Source organism: Aptenodytes forsteri, unplaced genomic scaffold (assembly GCF_000699145.1).
Source record: "Aptenodytes forsteri isolate BGI_AS27 unplaced genomic scaffold, ASM69914v1 Scaffold79, whole genome shotgun sequence".
In the NCBI taxonomy this organism is placed as follows: Eukaryota; Metazoa; Chordata; class Aves; order Sphenisciformes; family Spheniscidae; genus Aptenodytes; species Aptenodytes forsteri.
In genome coordinates, this window is record NW_008794776.1 from 1,957,790 (window position 1) to 1,977,417 (window position 19,628).

Genomic DNA, 19,628 nt, shown 5'->3' on the forward strand with positions numbered 1-19,628 from the left:
GAACGAGGTGCACTTACTTGGGGGAAAGTGGTTAGAATAAGCCTGATATTGTTCCGCAGGATATCACTGCTTGAATAGCAAGAGACAGTAATTATATAAACAAAAACCAGGCTGAAAAAGGATTATGATTCTCAATGAAATGAGCACTAATTCAGTTTAACTGTTGAACCAGCACTTTATTGAAAAGACATTTTGTTGGTCTGACGTTAATTGATTAAAACATGGTATTACACAGCTGCAGGAGGATGTCGAGTTAGACTTAATTCTAAAATTACTCTGAGCCGTTCTGTTGTCCATATGAAATTTAGCTGAACTTGCAGGGTTTACTGGAGGATGTACTTTTGTTACTGATGTTGCCACCGACTTTGCCTTTTTGCAGGCTGCCCACTGGTGATTTGTGTAATTTCTACAACATCGTCCCTAGACAGCTATGGAGAAAGTGGCAAGTGAGTATGAAAATGTCTTCACTCCAGGTGCAATCAGGATGGGGAGAAAAACTCGCAGATCTGTTAACCGGGACGTAGTTCTGGAAGGTTCTGCTGAGGAGTAGGGGAGGTAGCCTGCAAAAGCACGACTGTTGTATAGGCATATTCTTAGACCTGGAAGCCACAGGTTTGCTTTTCACTGCTGAGATGATGCACAAAAAGCTCCTGAGATGTTTTGCCTGTTTGTCCCTTTTGCTGCAGAGGCATAAGGCCTCCTACAGTGAGCTCCCTGCTTACCCCACACGCGGGATGAAACACTTCTAACAAGATGAGAATAATCTTTGATTAGAGATATTTAATCTTTTGACGAAAACTGCAGTTAAACATCTGAAGATCTAGAATGGATATTGTTAAAAATTTTGAAAATTAAGTTCCTTTCTAATTAAGAAAAAGAAAAGCAAATTTATCTGAAAAAACACCGTAGGATTCAATCCTACCATAACGTAAGCACAAGATTTGGAGGAAGGGTTATTTTTCGTGTGCGGCAAACTAGCTTGTATCGTCACTGCTGTAAGAAGGACACGTGAAGCTGACAGCATGTTTCCCAGCCTCTTCCTTGCCACCAGCCCAGGCAAGGCAGGGAGGGCTTCGATTTGTCTCTTGCTACAATGGCAGTGCTCACAGCACTGAAGTGAGTGCCTGTGATCCAGGATACAAGAACAACAAATAGCAAATAAAACCTTTCCTTTCTTCCCGTCTTTCCGCCCCTAATGCTATTTGAAGGCGTGCTGGGGCAGATAGCTGTCACTGACTCTCCGCAAGATACAAATCAAAATGAGATCCTGCCTCAGATTCCCCAAGTGCGAGGGGAAAAGGAGCTTCTTATTGATGCTCTATCGTGTCTCTTGCTTTTAAAATTCATCAGTCTTTTTGCACTCTCTTTTAGTCTCTTTTTTAATTAAGAACATTACTAATTAAATGACCGTGTGTTTCATCTAAAATTGTTCTGATTTTTCTCTGCAGCTGCTGGCTTTCACTAGAGAATGGAGCAATCTGGGCTTTTGTGGCACCGGCGTTGTTTGTAATTCTGGTAGGTAAACTTGCGTCTGCTGCTGTTTTCTTGTTGCACGCCTGTGTCAGCCACACAGCAGAACTAGCTGGAGGTCTGATGTCAGTCCTTGTGCCAGGCCAGTGAAACTGATGGAACGACAGAGATGAATGATCCAGAATTATTTTTTTCCTCCTCCGATTTTTGTGTTTTACACGGTCGTGTATTAGTTTATGCATATTAATTCTCACACTGTTAATTTCACTCTTCCAAGACAAAAATACAACCTAAAATAATGGGACAGCCCTCTTCTGAAACAGCCCTACTGGGGCCATGAATAACTGTGTAGAACCGAGTAATCTTGGGAGTTTTAATAATTCTCAGAAAGATCCCCCAAAAGAACCAACTCTGTGGTTTGTGTTTCATATACGCCAGTAAAAGTTGAAAGGCTGATTCCACCCCACTGGTTTTTGAAGCTTTTGCTTGTAGAGAGCTCACTTTTCCCAGTAAAGCTGAGTGCCCGCAGTGAAGATGATCATCGGCAGAGTTTGCAAGCAGTCAGCAGCTAGCAGGAATGGGTTAAAACATCGGCACGAGCTGTCACCCTTTGGGTGAGTTCTGGGGAAGGTCACAAGCTGCACCTGCCTTCTTACAGGGATTAGGAATTTGTGCTCTTTCTCTGGTTTTGGAATTCGATGTCAGGCGTGGCAGTTTGTCTGGCTGATCGAGGCAGGGCTGTTAAGGCAAGTTTGCCGGGGTTCAGGTGGCTGCCGCAGACACCTCTGCCAGCTATAATGAACATCGCCTTTCCAGGGGAGAGTGCAGGTTCACGGCTTTGATGCTGATATATTAATGATCTGCAGCAGTTTAATTATGCCCACACATTAAATTACAGTGAGTTGTAGTTTAATCACTGTGATTACTTAAGGAGTGCGGGGTTTTTGCAGGGATTAAGTGGAAGATTATTCCTCTTCAACACTGTTTCCAATACTTTAATTGATCAGGTTATCTATGATTTTTGCTGCAGGTTATAATGTCAGAGTGACAATATGAACATGGAATATTCATTCACTGATTAGTGAAGTCAGGTTGTCTTTAAAGCTTTACTTGGATTTTAAAGGCATGAGCCCAAGTCTAGACCAGAGTCTGCCTGCTGTGGTGTTTAAGGAGGGTCAGGTAAAATAAGATCCTGGCTCCTTGCATGGAGGAGCACCAAAAGGAGCCACTGACTGTACCTTGTACTTCCCTAAGAAAGCTAGGATTTCCATGGAAAGCACAAAGAAACTTCCCCACATGTCATCACACAGAAAAAATCCACAAATCCTGCTCACAAGCCGAAGGAAGGAAGGAGAGCTATACATATAGAACTGGTGTTCACCATTGCATATCTCTATAACTGTCATGGCTCTATAACTATTCGGCAAGCAGAAGGTGGCTCCTTGGCTGACTTTTTCCATCACAGGCAATTTTACACTGCAGCTGAGTGGACATCCTAACATTTGCCTGGGAGACGGTGAAATCAGCACCTTTTATAGGCAGCCCAGCCCAGCCTAATCCAGCATCTTCCACCCAAGATACAGCCACTGAAAAGCTAGGCTATATAAACATATATTATGAAAACAATGAAAATAGTTGCTATATTATGTGGCAGAAATTGCCTCACGTTAGCATTTTAATCAAATTATTAATGACAACACTGGAAAGTCCCTGTGCAGGAAGGGCAGAATTTCTTTTACCTAAGTAAAAGCATATACCTGTAAATAAGAAATGTTGATCACTGGATTAGAGCTGGCTAAACAGCTCTGGTCTTTGTTCCAACAAACTTAATTTCTTGTTGGCCTGTACCTTAGACCTTCTGTATGTGAGTTTATATTCAAAGATATGTAGATATTGATGATTGGAGAGCCATTAAAATAATCTAATACTTAAATGTCTCCTCCTCACATTAGCACTTGCTTTCTGGCCATTGTTCAGCAGCAAAGGAGGAAATGAGATGCAACCAGTAAACTCAAATCTTTCCCAGCTGCTGTCCAAAGATGATATTAATCAAAACAGGCCAGATAGTGAAGCGCTTACTCACCTGAGTGAGCACAGCCTTCAACAATTTGCATGTGTAGCTGCTTGCCAGGGAAAGTAAGGGTTTAACTGTCTGGCTCTCGCTTATGATATATAATATTTGTGCAGCTCAAGTTATATTCTTGTAGGGATATAAATATTTTGAGAAAGAGAAAAAATGAGCTCACAAGCTTGATCCACGTAGAGCAATTTGTTAAATAGTCTAAACCCAGCTCTGCCCAAAATAGCAGCAAGCTAGCTGATGAATTATTCTCTCTGGGCATTGAATATGCTAGCTGAAAAATGTGTTAGTGCCTATAGGGAAATAACAAGGCTAAACACTGTTTTGTGTGTGCATGTGTGCCTGTGCTCTTTAAATAACGAATTAGCCACTAGTTGCATGAACTAGTGTTTAGCTCTGAAAATACGTCTCAAAAAGCAGTTTTTGACTACTTCCATCCGCAGGTTCTCTGTGCCAAGAAAAAGGATTATGCTGTGAAGAAAACAGGGAGACTGCTCTTTTCAACTCCCACTCTCTGGAGGCTAGGCAGACACAGTCCACTTTTGTCCTGCCACAGCCTCACAGGCAATATAGACATCACGGAGCCTTAAAACAGAATGAAGTGGTGGGAGCCGTGACTGGGAAAAAGTACTCACGCATACTTTTCTAGGGAGTAATTCACAGAACCCCTCAGCCCTATGTGGATTCCCATACCCAAAGTGCTCTTTCCTTGGGGTTTGAGTCAAGGCATGAGATGAAAGAAATGGTTCCTTCTACGTGTAGGTCTTTTGGCTTCTACCTGCATCTTAAGGTTTAAAGATCGCTCTCCTCCACCCCCCAAACCACAACACTCAAGCCTCTACAGCATCCTCTTAAGGCAGCTTCGCAAAAAAATCGTTGCAATTAATTTGAAAACCAAACTAATCACAGCCAAAGTGGGCCTGGGACATATTTTCAAAGGAAAAAAAAACAAACTTAACAAAGCACCTGAATTTTTGGAACAAGACATTAAAACTTCTGGCAGAAGGCTTTGTTTGTTATCAGCCATCTGCTGCCTTGGTGTGTTTCCATAGATATGGCAGAATTAAGGAAATTCTGCGGAAAGCATCTGTGTACACAGAGCAGTGGGCGTGCTGCAGACAGTGAACAATCCGTTGCGGGGGGAGATATTGGCCTGTAGTGGCAAGTCCTTTCTATTGTTTTCCCTGTAAGTAGTTATTTTCCTGGTGGTTTTTTACAGGTCTTTCTGATAAACAGCATTTTTATGGAGCTAAATGATTTTCATTAGCATATTGCTAACAGTTCTGTTCTGTGGGGACGTCAGCTTTGTAACTGGTGTCTTCAGATGGCACTGCCTGGAACTTGGGTCCCAGGCTGAGATTGCCGTCACAGTTTTCAGTTGGTACTCGCTTATGAATATTCTACATATAAAAAAGTATTCTCTCCCTTATACCTGCTGATCATACATGATTTAGTTCTGTTGTCTTATGGTATTTATTCATACCTTTACGTACCAGTGCAGAATTAGGATCATTTTCGTATGTTGAATAGTGTCTTACTCTGCAGGTAGGTCCCCCGGTTGAAAAGTGACAATTCTTGTTCCCTGTTAGACATCATTCATCATGGGAAAAGGTGACAGAATTGGACCCAAAGCGTTTAAAGGCCCTGAAACAGTAGGATTCCTCAGAGTCATTGAAATCAAGTACATACTTAAGTGCTGTGGTGGATTAGAGCACAAATGAACAGACCACAGTGGCTAAGCTTCTCATTTTTTCTTATTAATGCTCGGTTATGAGCACTTTTACTATTTTAAAATTAAATTCCTTCATTATTTTAAAATTACATTTCTTCTTACTTAACCAACAGGAAAGCATGCAACATTTTTTTGAACAATGGGACAGATTGTAAGAAATTAAAAATTAAGGATTAGTATTAGGAAAGAGTAGAAGTCAGGGATCTGTTACACCTTTTATTTATTATTTATTTTCTTGCGTATTTCCTTTCCAACCGCAAAGTTTTGCTCTGATATTCAGACTGGTGTGATACTACATTTTAAAATTAATTCCTTCATTATTTTAAAATTACATTTCTTCTTACTTAACCAACAGGAAAGCATGCAACATTTTTTTGAACAATGGGACAGAGTGTAAGAAATTAAAAATTAAGGATTAGTATTAGGAAAGAGTAGAAGTCAGGGATCTGTTACACCTTTTATTTATTATTTATTTTCTTGCGTATTTCCTTTCCAACCGCAAAGTTTTGCTCTGATATTCAGACTGGTGTGATACTACATGCATTAATATGAAGTCACGTACACAGAAGGCTAAAATAACTCAATTTATTCTATTCCATCTGTAGTTGCTCTGGGATAGCTAAGAGTGGAATCAGGCTTTCCAAAATCATCCTCCCAGATTTCGACATCGATCTAATTTAATCGACTAGCTGTGTTTGGAAATGCATCATAGCCAGTAATGATTTCTGATGTGACCTAGCAATGGGCTGCAACTGCAACAACTTGCAGCGTTGGTGTGCTACTAATGATGTCATGATAAGGATCAAATTAACTCGCACCGTGAGAGAGTATGTTAAACCTCAGATTAGAAGAGTCAGCTATTAACTCCCTGTACCGTTGCCCAAAACTGAAGTGGAGCCTAAAATAGTTTGTGGTTTTAGAGGAAGGCTGGTCAATGGATTTAATTAAGGCAATATGTTTTATCCATTTTTTTTTTTTTTTTTAGTTCCTCTGTGCTGCCAAGCCTTTTCTTGGCTAGGATGCAACACACCACATCAGAGGGTTTTACACATGGGATTTGTGCACTGCACTAAAGAAGAAACAAAAATCTCATGAGACTTGGAGGAAATCTAGGTGAAGCCCCTGCAAAAAAACCTAAGTGAGGGAAAGAATTTGTCTCACTGTATCGGGTCTGACAAACTTTTGATGAGAAAAGTTATTGAAAGAGGTCGTTTTTACTCATTTAACTCTCTTCCTGATCTGACAATTTTTAGTCGGATGAAGTTGTCACTAGAGTGAGCCAGAGCTCCCTGATGTCATTGGGATCTTTCCATGGGCTCCGGTGGGCTTTGGATCAAGCCTACAATAATGGGAACTGGCAGCTCCTGCTGATTTTGCAGAGACTTGCGAGTGCCTGGGGTTGGACAAGCTGCCTTGAAAGGAGTCCTGTGAGTTAGGAAACAAGCGCTAATGTTATTAGTTACATTTTTTTGAAAAGTAGAGCGTGGCCAGTACCTGCAAGCAAAAATATTCTAAGTTCCTTTGTAATTTTAAGGCAAAATAACTGCAACTGTCAGGTAACCTGGCCTCTCAGAAAAGTAAAAAATAGGAACTGTGTACAGTTCCCTTATCTAAATGTTTATTCTCCTGGTTTGAACATTCTGATACAGGTTAAAGCATAACGAGTGTTTCACCAACTAAGCATTCTCCTATTCAAATCATTGGCAAAGTATTTACGTCAGGTGCCAAAAAAATCACTAGAGGAACAATTCAGTGGCTGTATTTTGGTTTCCCATTATAAGGGCAGTGGAAATACCTCCATGCTTTACTTACTGAAATATTAGCAAAGGAAGATATTTGTAGCTAATCTGTTTATTTAGGCTGGATGAGATTACTCTAATTTCTCAAATACCCAAACAAAAATTTTCAAGTGGTTCAGGAAATTTAAATATAGAACTTTGGGACTTGAGTGTAATGGTTCGTTGCTATTTTTACAAGTACCTTGGTTTTTATCAGCTGTGAGATCACAGTGTTTCCTTCTCATCTTTTAAATATATTACTAATGAGCCCTGGAAAGGATATAGTCACGCCAGCTGCACAAGAGGAGAAGCTCAAGGCCTTTTTAAATTTTCACTTTAGGCCATCCAAAATACCTAGGAAATTAATTTCAATTTAATTTCTTTTACATAAAGAAATTACAATTCAGCTAGAAATGCTGAACAGTTTGTGCTTTAGAAAACCATCTAATTTGTCTCCTTTGAGACTATCTTGCTTGTGCTGTTTTCATGACCAGATCTTAGGGTTCTTGTCCAGTTTGAGTGAGAGTTTGCAAGATTCTGAGAATTCATTTGGTGGTGCTTATAATTCATAACTTTCACTGACTTTTGTAAGATGCAGGAAATTCACAATTTGAAGAATGAGGTTTCATCTTTTTTTTTTTTACTTCATAGGATTTTTTTGGCGAGTATTTGAATATACATTGTTTAGGCATAATCTGCATATTTTTAAAAATGCTATGCAGAAAGCAAAATCTAGAAAAAGAATTAGGAATGGAAGAAAGCATTAAGGTTAAGCGCTTGTGAGGCTGGCAGGAGTGTGCTGTTGTCTGCAGTCATGAGGAAAAGGGATCATGGAGCAACGGTGCCAGGATGAGCTTGAACTGTCAATCAGACATCCTCAAGTGTCAAAAGGGGAGACTGGTATTTTGGATGAAAGACTAAAAAAGGCTGCTGAAAGATAATGTGTCAGGAAAGAAGTTAAGGGTACAGAGAGGCATTTTGTGTGCAATTCCCATGAAAAGCTGGAGTAATGATGATGATCATTTGGTGGACATGCAGCAGAAAATTGGAGAGTTTGGAGGAAAAAGAGAAGAGAGAAAGAGAAGAGAAAGTGTAACTTGTTCACGTTAATCTATTGCTGCTTCAGTCAACATGCATATTTAGCATGTAAGTGGGTTTCTCAAAAATGCTCGTTACCACCTTAAAGAATATATAAAAGATATTTACAAAATATGATTTAGTGGGAATAGGGAAAATGATCCCAAGACCATTGAATTTCACCTCTTATTCATCTCTGTAAAGCTTTTTGAACAAGAAGTACACTTGTAATTGAAAAGCTCTCAGGTTCCACAGGGTATTCTTTGGATGGGCTAAAAAGCCGCGGCAGAAATGAACTACCAGAGCTATGCTCCTACTTTACACCAGGTGATGATCTGCCCTTAGAAATCTAAAGTGAAAAGAGTGATAAGAAGATTTGAAAAATACCAAGGAAATCATTATCTTCAAACGTAAACATCTTTTAATTCACCCTCTCATCCTCAGAATTAGAATACTTTATGTCAAAATAGAGTATGGTTATTGAGTTTTAACTGAGTAACAGCACTATTTTGAAGTCTTCTCTTTCTTCTTGTTCTGTAGTTCAGGATAGTTTTGTTCTACCCTTGTTCTTAACTTGATGCTAAATATCAGCTTTGTAGCTGATGTGTAACTTTGGACGGGAAGGGGGAAATACGTCTTTCATCTCCACATTCTCTCCTCTCTTTTTTTTTTTTCTTTAAACCCAAGGTCTTTGCACAGCAAGACAGTCTGCCACATTTCCTTTAAGTGATAAAGATTTCCTTCTTTCTTCACCTGTGACTCCAGAGCAAACTCTCTTTTGTTAGATGTTTTCAGTGTTAGTCTTTTCAAGATTTCCTACTTTTCTGGTAGGAGTTCTTTTCTTTTTATTGATGTTTCTGTTGGGCCTGACATCAAAAAGAGCAGGGCTTTTGAAGAGCAGAGTTCAGGATTAATATATTTTCCTCATTGCTGTTTTAAAATAATCTTGTGCTTAAATTGCAAGCAGACGTTGGTAAGAAACAGGAGTTGTACACTGTGAAGTCTAGCAAGAAAGGTGCTTTCTGAAGTCTATGCACATGCAAGCACAAAACCAAAGAGCATGCAGACAAATGCCCCTGTTCACTGAGGTTCTTGTCTAATTTGTCAGCTGGTAGGAGATTATGAGGGTATTTATTTGTACAGTGGGGATCCTGAGCACTTCTTTAGCTTTGAAGCAATGTATCAGTCCAGCCTTAGCCTAAACAGACAAGGACTGTTCCTGAAGGAAAGAAAGCACAAGCAAGAAGTACCCACTGTGGGGAGAGGGAAATCCATTGAGAAGGTCAGACTGTACCAGTCCAAAATTGGAAACCTCTTTTGCCAAATAAATGCAACACGCAAAGTCCCTATTTTCTGTTGTATTTGTATAATACGCTCCTAGGGCAGTTTGCACCTCTGACACAGTCAGCACTTACTTTCCTGACCAAGTCTTGTTCCTTCTTCTTCTTCAGGTCAATATCGGTATTCTCATTGCTGTCACAAGAGTTATCTCAAGAATCAGTGCAGACAACTATAAGGTCCACGGAGATGCCAATGCCTTCAAGTAAGTTTTTCTCAGTCAAATGATACTATAACAAGTTAATAATCTCACACTAGCGATGTTATACCATGGAGACATGATATCATGCTTCTCCCAGAGCACTGATATCATTCCTCTTTAGTAAAAAGCAAATAAAGTTAAAGGTAGCACATCATTCTCTAGAATGCAGGCAGTTCACCTATATTTTATGAAAGCCTAGTGCTGCCAGAGGATGAAACCTGTGGTTCAGAATGAGCTAAAGTGTTTTCCTGCTTATTACAGTCTCCAGCATTTGCTGATTCATGATTTTTCCCTTTTATTAATGGAGATTTTCCTCTTCCTGCTATATTCAAAGATAAATCTCACAGAACATCATTAATCTGTACTGGGGTATTGCAACTATTCTGCTCCTTCAGAGGATAAACCTTGTTTCTATCCCCAGTTCAGCATAATATTTAGGCATATGCTTATCTTTAAGACTCTCTTGATACTGCAAAGCACACAGACTTATGCTGAACTTAAATGTGTGCTTAAATTCAAGCATGTCTTTATATCAAGGTGCCTTGAGCCTCTTGGGATGGTGGCCTCTCTGAGAGCATATCGTCTTTAAAATACTGCGCTAGCAAGGCTAGAAATGTAAGGTAGACACATTGCTATATCTGAATACACAAGGACAAATTCTGATTTCTAAAATCTATAGGATTACATATGGGTAGCTAAGAAGATAATTTAATATACTGAGTTTAAAGTAAGATGCTGAATATTCCCTTTTGTATTTTGTATCTCCTAAAGATGCTTTAGTCCAAATATAAAAAGGACACTGTATATAAACTCAAGAAATATGTAACTTAGGTAGAAGAAAAATGTGATGATGGTTTGTGTTTAATGTTTCTGAGTCACAGGCTATTGTATGATAAGGATTTGGTGCCACTACTCTGACATGGTATCATAAAGAATAATTTTTATGCTTGGATTACTTACGTAATTTTAAAAATGCCATTAAGTTTTAAATATTGGTGACAGTTACCTAATTGAAGTTAGTTTAGTTATTGTAGACTTATCCAACAGGAAAAGAAAAACAGTAAATAAGTCTACACAAAAATCTATAAGATAATTACATTGTAGTGAAATGAAAAGACTGGGAATTAAAATGGCTGTTTCAGGTTTGGCTGAGTCCCTCTGACCTTCAGAAATACAAAGGAAATATAGAACCTTAGGAAGCAAATAACTGTATATTGTCAATGCCAATTTGTATAAACTATTGGAATTACGAAGACAAAGGAACAACCTCCATAAATAGAAGAGGAGCTACGCAGATTGTTCTATGTACTTAGGTATTTCCTTGCTTGTATTACAAAGAATTGGTTCAATACACGCTGTACCCTGCACACTAATACATATTAATTTTTAAAAGAAAACTATGTGTGTGTACATAAGTAAAACAATTTATGAATGTTTGGTCTAGGAAGAAGATGAAACCCATTTAATCAGGAGTATATGTTCTTAGTTCAAATATTATCAGCTGTAGATTTGGAATGATGGAGCTCTGTATGGAAAATGTGACTTCTCCAGACACCCTGGCTAAGAGATGCTCCTTGGGCCAAGTAATTTTTAAAGTACAGTTTTAGGATTTGGCCTAACAAAAGTGATGGCGATGGAGAAAAATGATAATCAATGGGAAGATATATCTGGAAGCATTCAATCATTAAATTATTGGTTAAGCAGCAATATGCTCTGATAGAACAGCTTTCCTCATAGAACTAAATTAATTCAATAAAATATAATTGAAGGTAAACAGAACATACAGAATAGCTCTTTTTCTGTAGATATCATTACAGAAATGGGTTCTCAGAAGAAATTTGAAATGAGAAGGGCATAAATAGCTGTCCAAATCAGATCTTAGAGAGTATTTATACCCTGATTCAACGTAGCGGTGAGGCATGATGAATTAGAGTTTCATGTACGGAGGATGTCATGGAGAGAGTAACTGGCCTGTTGGAAAAAAATTTTTCTTGTAACACTGGATTTCATTTTCTTGTCATCAGTATTCCTTATACAGGTGAGAAGTTTGTATGTCTAGTGTGAAATCGTTCTGTCCAGGGTACCGTTTTCCAAAAAAGAAGAGAACAAAACAAAGGAGGGTTCTGAGGGTTCTGGCAGCTGCACGGGAAATGTTTTTCATAGTGAAAAAACCCGTGCCTCCAACCACTGAAGGATCCTGGATGTTGATTAGAGGTTGTTAACATGTGAGAGTGGATAAGTACAGCAAAACGAATCAGTGACAGAGAGCACAGAGAAACCAGAAAAACGCAATAAGCTCTGTAGTTTCTGTCAAGTCACTGTCAGCAAGGACTACAAGGTAGTTTTTGAATTAACAAGTTCAATTGGCTTAGGGGAGGAATCACTGAAGTCTGCAAAATGCTTTGTGTAATATGAGCCTTAAATAAAGGGCCTGTCAGGCATCCATCCGAATAGTGCAGTTCGTTTGATATTAGCTACGGGCGAAACTGCAATGCGTTAGAAAGAATTTATCAAGCACTTCTTAGAAACTCAGCTGAATTGAAATGGCACAACGTGGTTTTGGTGAGACAAGAAAGCACTTTGTCACCACGCTGCAGTTGTTTGCTGCAGTGAAGTGGTACGTAAGGCAGAAGTGGGGTTTTTTTTAGGCCTGTGTTCACGGTTTCAGAAAGCCAAAGACAAAAGAAAATGAGAACTGCAGCGCAAGGAGCCGTGGAGGGAAAGCCTGATCAATCTAATAAACTTGAGAGGGGAAAAAAGAGGGATTTCAGTGCTGTCTTTTCAAGCTGGAATGAAATTTAAGTGGAAGGCACAATGAGAAACAGTAAGTTGCTGTCTGCAACAATTTGGATGATAGCACTTCAACAGCAGGGTTTCGAGGTTTACAAGTGATAAAGAACTGAAAGGCCTGGCAAAACTGGCTGGAGAGCGACCGAAGTGCCCATGGCGGAAGCGCGAGGGAGGTGCCAGCGCCAGCTTGCTCTCCGCGGTAACTGAGGCCGGTATTTATATCTGCTTTTAAGCACCTGACTAAGAGGCCTCACACTCGCGGCTGCTGTTGAGTTCAAGTATGAACAGCCGCTATAGTCTGAAAATCCCAGCCTACAGGTTTTACGCAACAGGCTCGTCATCAGGCTCACCTCTTGCCAAAGGAAAAGTTTAATCATGCTGACAAGGGCTGGCTTCCATTTCCAGTGGCAGCCTGGATGGGAGGGCACCTGACCTGGGTTCATCTCCCCTAACTTTAGAGCTCAGTAAAGCTGACACCTCCACCTGGACTCCTGATCAATGGAGAAATGGGTGCTTCTACCGTGCAGTTGATCTCGTCTGTTAAGTGTTCATCTCACTTGCCTTAAAAGTTCTGATGTCTTCCCTGTGACTGTGAGGGAAGCCTAGACTGCCCGGCTCGTACTCAGATACCATCTCTGTGCACGGCTCAAGCCAGGTGTGATAATTCACACCTCTGAGGCCGTCAACCCATGACTGAGCAGAGGTTAGCTTAGGAAATTGTCAGAACAAAGATGCGGTTGTGAGCCATGATGATATCAGTTAGAAAGGATATTTATTGTTAGAGAAGTGCTAGTACTGGAGCGTATTTAGTTTCCCTAAAGATTAAGTTACTTGGCAACGCAAGTGGATATTACCAACAAGGCTTGTTTCTCTTGGCAACAGACAGTAATAAACTGAGGTAATTATTTAGAGTAATCGTTCCTGATTTTCCATATGGCAACAGGTCCTCTCAAATGCTGACTCAAATGCGAGTACAGAAAAAGCATCAGGGTGAGCCAGTGCTCCGCTCTGAAGGCAGCGTCCGTCAAACTTCGTGTTTAAAAGCCAAAATAGAAAAGGAAGTTGTGAACAAAATTCCTTTTTTATCATAAAAATAATTTATTATTCATCTTCCCCATTCACATTTTGCTCAGAACAAAGTGCAGTACATTATGGGCTGATTGACCTCTTCACGTTCAGATGTTGCTTGTCACAATAGAGATACCAGACAGCATCTTGCTGAATATTTTATTCTAGTTTCAGAGATACTGGTGTGGGCATGTCTGTTTGTTTGTCTGTTTAAAGTAAATAATAATAGCACCCCCAAAATAAAATATAGGATAAATTGAAGAAGCAGCGTAAAAGAATAAGTTTATATGATACATAAACTGCAAAATACCCAATAATTTAAGGCAAAATGAATATAATTAATTAATCAGTATATGATCAGAGATGTTAATTAAAGCAAAAGAGACTCCCGTGACAGTGTGGACAGTAAGTATTTGGTTTTTGTAGGAATTTTTGTGTGTTTGTGAAAACAGTCACTTTTTTAGCGTCTGAGACGTTAATTCTGCAAGAGCAGTTTACCGGTAAGAGCTGAGCAAAAAATTATCATCAGCTCCTATGTATTACTTGAATTTACTTAAAAACATGCTTTTTGTATTGTTTTTTTGATGCATATCGAACACATGTATAGAACATGAGCTGTTTCACTTAGCTGTGATTGATTATATTTGAACCTTTTATTAGATGATTAGCTATTGGCTCTCAGCAGAATAATTTTGTGTGATAATTCAGATTGTGCTTTCTGAGAATGTTTTGCATCCAGGGAACAGATTTTCCGCCAAAAAGCTAATTTGAATGTTTTTGTTTATAGAATGCTGAATCAAATAGCTTGAAACATTTAAATGCATACATACATTTGTTTGCATTATCCATTCTTCTTGGCTGGGCCCTCTTTTAAGGAAATAATTAATCAAATGTTTGAGTTTAAGCGTACGAGTAGTCTCTCTAAGCTTAATGCAATTAAAGCAGATTAGTTTAATGGAATTGCTCACGTGCTTGAAAAGGCACATGATTACATTTCTAAGTTATGGACCATCTGAACTCTTTTTCTTACTTATTTCTGCTGCATGTAAAGTCTTAATTCCCCTCAGTGAATTAATTAACTCTTATTAGGACTTAAATAGCTTTTTTCTTGCTGTCTACCCCTTCACAGTCTCATCACTGTGTTTACTTGGGAAGTTACTTCTCTGTTACAGTGAGAAAAGGTATCTAATGTGACAGTGTTTTAGAAATGTGCACATTTCATTACCCGTGGGGAGAACTCTTCCCTGATGAAGTCTATCACAGATATTCGTTTGATTACATGAGTTACCTGGCTCCTGGATTACGTGGGTTAAAGTATAATACAATTTTCAAAGATCTTAGTTTTGCACTAAGACTAATATTTATCGTAATAGAGGAAGAAATGCAAAGCACGTTTCTGTTGCAGGAATAGTAGGTTTAGTCTAGAAACAAAGATACCATGCTTAGCCGTACCACTGCGCTTTCCCAGCTAGTTTACTTTTGCGTCGTATTGTCCAGAAGAGACAGTTGCATTAACTTTTCTTGAATAAATGTCCAAGTCCAACTCTTAGTGAATACTTTCTCACTGCTCGCTTGAAATGGTCCAATGAGCTGGAAAAATCTCTATCTTTTTTAGAAAGCGTACATTTCAGAAGCTGGTGAACCAGAAGTGATAGCTATCATAATCATCCACGAAGAAAGCAATTACGACAAAATTAGAAATATTTCTTAGCTTTTTACCCTGTTCTTTCTTTCATTTTACTCATTCCCTTCATCCCTCAAAGCTCGATCCTCACTCAGTAAAATAATAAAACAGCCTCTTAGTTCTCTATTGAGTGAAGGAAAAACATTTTTTCTGTTTAGTTAAATTAATGACTAAGAATTGGAACAAATGGCAGTGGCTGCAGTGCATGGGAGCAAAACAGGGCTTCAAGGAAAGCTCAGCAGGGCAAGTCATGTAAGCTGTTGTGTTAGTTCCGCATTTTTTAATATAGCATAAACCACTTCGGATGAAACTGAAAACAGAGTGTATAGGTTTAATGCAGATCCATTCCTTACTTTGGTTATTTGAAAAAAAATAAGCTGTACAGAAAGATTTTCCCTTTGACAGATACAAATACAAGAGGGTTGTCCTCCAACAGCTCATGATGCTGCAGACATCTGTATGGTTTAACCGTGTAATTGACCATTCCGAAGCACTTTGCAAAGCCATCTATTACATCCCTGCAGCACACCGAATGCACTGTGGCAAATTGCTCATCCGTTTAATCAACGATCCATTCCATGCCATGACTCTGCATCAGCATTTTACTTTGTTTATAAACATACTGCCTGCCTTTCAGCCCAGTCACTCGGATACCAATCCTCCGAGTTAGGGCTGATAGCTTTGGTGCTTTTAACGTCAGGCATTATTCTGCAAGATACCGTGTATTTGTTGCATTTTGTTCTTGTGATTCCATTCCTGTTTCATGTCATTTGATGTCCAAAGACTTCTCTTTCTAAGATTATTTGCAGCTGTTCATTTTCACAGAACATACTTGTCAATCACGGCACTTGCTTGAAGCTCTCGTGAGAGCTCTCCTGCCAAAGGAGATACCATAATCTCCCTCCATAACTAAATTCCACCCCTTTGTGATATCAGTAGAGAATTTCTTTTTCTCGCCCCCCCCGCCCTTTCCAAGAGGGGTGAGGAGCCAGCTACAGTCTGCAGACTCTTCTGAAAGTCTACGGGGATTCAAAATCCATAGCAATAGAAAATCCTTTCTCTGTCTTTCTGGGTGGCAGATGCTGCAGTGCAGCCCTCGGAGAAACAGAGCCCCTGTTTTTTGTGCTCTGTTGAAAAAGAAAAGAGCTGAAGGAGAGCCATCGGTTAGAAAGAGCGGTGTGGCAGGCCAAATCTGCTTTCAGCAATTACTTCTCTTGACAATTTCTAATTGTGTGTAAGGAATCATGTTCATTGAACATGGCTTCAAACAGCGTGAGTGATGTACCTTATGGAAACTCTTGGAAGGAGAAAAGTTGACTGGCAATAAAGGAAATAATCAAAATGAAAGTATTAAGCAATGACAATTAGTGAGCTGAAGTGCTACTGCTACTTCAACCTAATTAAATTTTTGGCTCATTGAATATGACAAATACAAATGCAGTTTGGGTATCTCCTTATTAGACTCAGAGTTTTAGACTAAAAATACACGGGTTTGAATGTTGCCAATGAGAGTATTAACGAGGAAGTGCTAATCTTTTAGGAGCCATAATGACAGTAATGGTAGTGCTTTCTCTACCGCAGATGCTAAGAGTCATAGCACTGGAGAAAGGCTCCAGGCCATGTTGTGATTGTTCAGGCGCATTTCAGGCACATTTTGGGGGGAGTAATAAAAGCTTAAAAGTATGTAAAACACAGCTGCAGAGAGGAGGCTACTCTGCAAAACCACAGGAAAAGGAACAAATAGTAATAGGCTTAAACTGATGAAAAAACCAAATATCTTTAAGCTTCCAATAGCGGGAGGGGAGTTGCAAAGCAATGGAGTTGATCACCTGGAGAGCTGCTGAGCTTCTGTCTTTGAACGGCTTTCGGAAGTGGTTGCACAAATGTCTATCAGGGCTAATTCTGGTGCCAGGAGCGACAACTGATCCTGTCTTGTGTCTGAGCTGGACAAGATGACATTGTGAGTCCTTCCACAGCTTATTTTTTTCTTGGTTGTCTCCTTCTGAGCCAAAATCATCCTCTGTGGGAATTGTTTTCCGTCTGTCATTTCTCCTTAAACAGGATTTACTGCTCCAGGGTGATCAGGGCCTGTTGATTGTGGGCTCCAAAGGAACAAGTAGCTCTGATACTCGTGTGCCTGTTTCTTTCTTGTATTAGGAAGGGCAGTAAGACTTCTAGTTGAAAATGTCCCTGCTCATTGCAGGGGGAGTTGGACTAGATGACCTTTAAAGGTCCCTTCTAACCCAAACTATTCTATGATATAGGTACAAAATATACTAGGAAAACTTTATATTTAAGAGGTGCTGGATTTTCTGAGTATAAGGATATAATACTTTTCATTAGAGATGCTTAGGCATGTTTGTTTTCATATCTGAATGTCAGGATAGAATGAGGCTTATTAAAAATTGGTCATTAAATCCCTGTGATGAAACCTTGCTCTGAGCACAACAGAATCAGTAATGGAAGGGAAGGGTATGAGGGAAGGGGCCATACCAAGCCACCCTTCAGCTATTTCTCATCTTCAATGTCTAGAAACCTATGTTGTGCTTATTGATCTATGGTTGAATCAATTTCTTGATTCCACCCTATCAGTCCCTGGTAAACTCTAAGAGCAGTTGCTGCAGGTGAAAGCTGTTCTCTGCAGGAGCTTGAGGGTATACTACGTTGAGACGGGGTCTCCTGAAGTCAAATCAGGATTTATACAGCATTTAATGAGAACAAAACTCTCTGCTGGCCACATGCCTAAAGTTGGATCATTCCTGAGGAGTCTTTCACGGTATACAAGGTGCCAGCATACACAGGAGCTGGGTCAAAGATGATGTTAGCGATATGATATTTGGACATACGGGAACAATGCAGGTGTGGTGTCACCCCACCTCGCCCCAAGTTGTCTAAAGAATAGCATGTCATCTTTACTTTAGAATAACAACAGAAAGTTTCAGCTTTTGAAAGTCTACAGTGAAAAAGAGCTTTGAAGTTCACTTTTTTAAAAAAAATTCCTAATTGTTTTTAGGTTTCAATCTTTTAATATCTGATTTTAAGCCATGAAAATATCGGTAGGAGGAGGACAGTGTTATGAGTCATGGCTTTATGCCTGGTACCAGCGTAATAATTAAATGCTGGTCGTTCATCATGAAGTGGTACAATTCACTGTGAACAGCAATAACTTCAGGAGTTTGCTTGAACTGCTGCATTTACATCCTTGGTCCAATTTATAATCCTAGAACTCTATGTCAGCTTTATGCAGAATAATAAGACAAATATTATAGTTATGCCATCGCATAAAGTAAATGCTTATTTAAACATGCACCTTGTGCAGAGCTCTAGGCAACCTTGTAAATCACTACCCAGTCTGACGTCTGACACAGCTAAGTGTGATTTACATATTTTCCCGACAATGCTCTCTCCTCTCTCAATTAAATAGATGAAGCAACCTTGTAAATCACTACCCAGTCTGACACAGCTCTTAGCTAAGTGTGATTTACATATTTTCCCGACAATGCTCTCTCAAAATAAAATTAAATAGATGAAAAATACGGGTAATTACAATAAAGAAAAGGTCATATTTTAGAATCAAAAGTCCTTTTAAACTTTTAGATACTATCTTCAGGAAGGTAATAAAATGCCATTAACTATAGATGTGTTACAGGTGTTTTGGAAATAGAAATTGGAAATTATGCCCAATTCTTTTCAATTGAAAAAGATGTAAGGCAGAAACATATATTTTAGTGAAAGAAACCGAATAAAAAGCCCTTTTCTTTTGGAACAATGTCAGAAATAATCAAAAAGGCAGTTAAGTCAGATGATAATTGAAAGCATGAGAATGTCAGAAATAGTGAGATTTTCAAAGTGAGGTCCTGTAACACCCCATGAAGAGCCATATTCTTTAACTCTGCTGTGTTTATTATCCCCAGTGAGTCTCACGTAGCTTCTCCAGCCACCCTCCCAGGTTAGTTGCCTTATTTTAATAAAGATATTAAAAAACTAGGGAACATCGGAATAACAGATGTTTGTAACAGAACAAAGAAGCCTTGGATGCTCTCATGTGAGTAGAGGTGTAGTAATGATTCGGATTACTTGTCCAATAAAGTAAGCAGCAATAAGACAGACATAAATATGTATGGAGCCGCATAAAGGAACTTGTCATGAGCTGTCGTCTGAGCCCACTGTACAGAACAAGAGAATCAGCAAATCCTCAGCTCAGAAATCAAAAAAATAAATGACCGCAGAGTCTGGTTTTCATTTTCATAATGTATATGGAACCGCAGCTGTACCCAATGCTGCAACATGTTACTAAAGCAAAGGGCTTGAGACGGTTCCGAAAAGCCAAAAGAGCCTCAGACACAAGCGCTGGCACTGGTGGCGGCTCCCCAGCAGCCATCTGCCTCCGCGGCCCGCCCGCACCCCAC

The 19,628-nt window shown here is 39.4% G+C and overlaps 1 protein-coding gene across 1 annotated transcript in view; it reads left to right on the forward strand.

The window, feature by feature from the left end:
* The window catches only part of ADGRD1 (adhesion G protein-coupled receptor D1), a 165,008-nt gene that overhangs the window by 127,735 nt on the left and 17,645 nt on the right, over positions 1–19,628 (forward strand). The window contains 3 exon segments of the mRNA XM_019470780.1: positions 380–446; positions 1,449–1,515; positions 9,589–9,680. Of these exon segments, the coding sequence (XP_019326325.1) occupies positions 380–446; positions 1,449–1,515; positions 9,589–9,680 (226 nt within the window).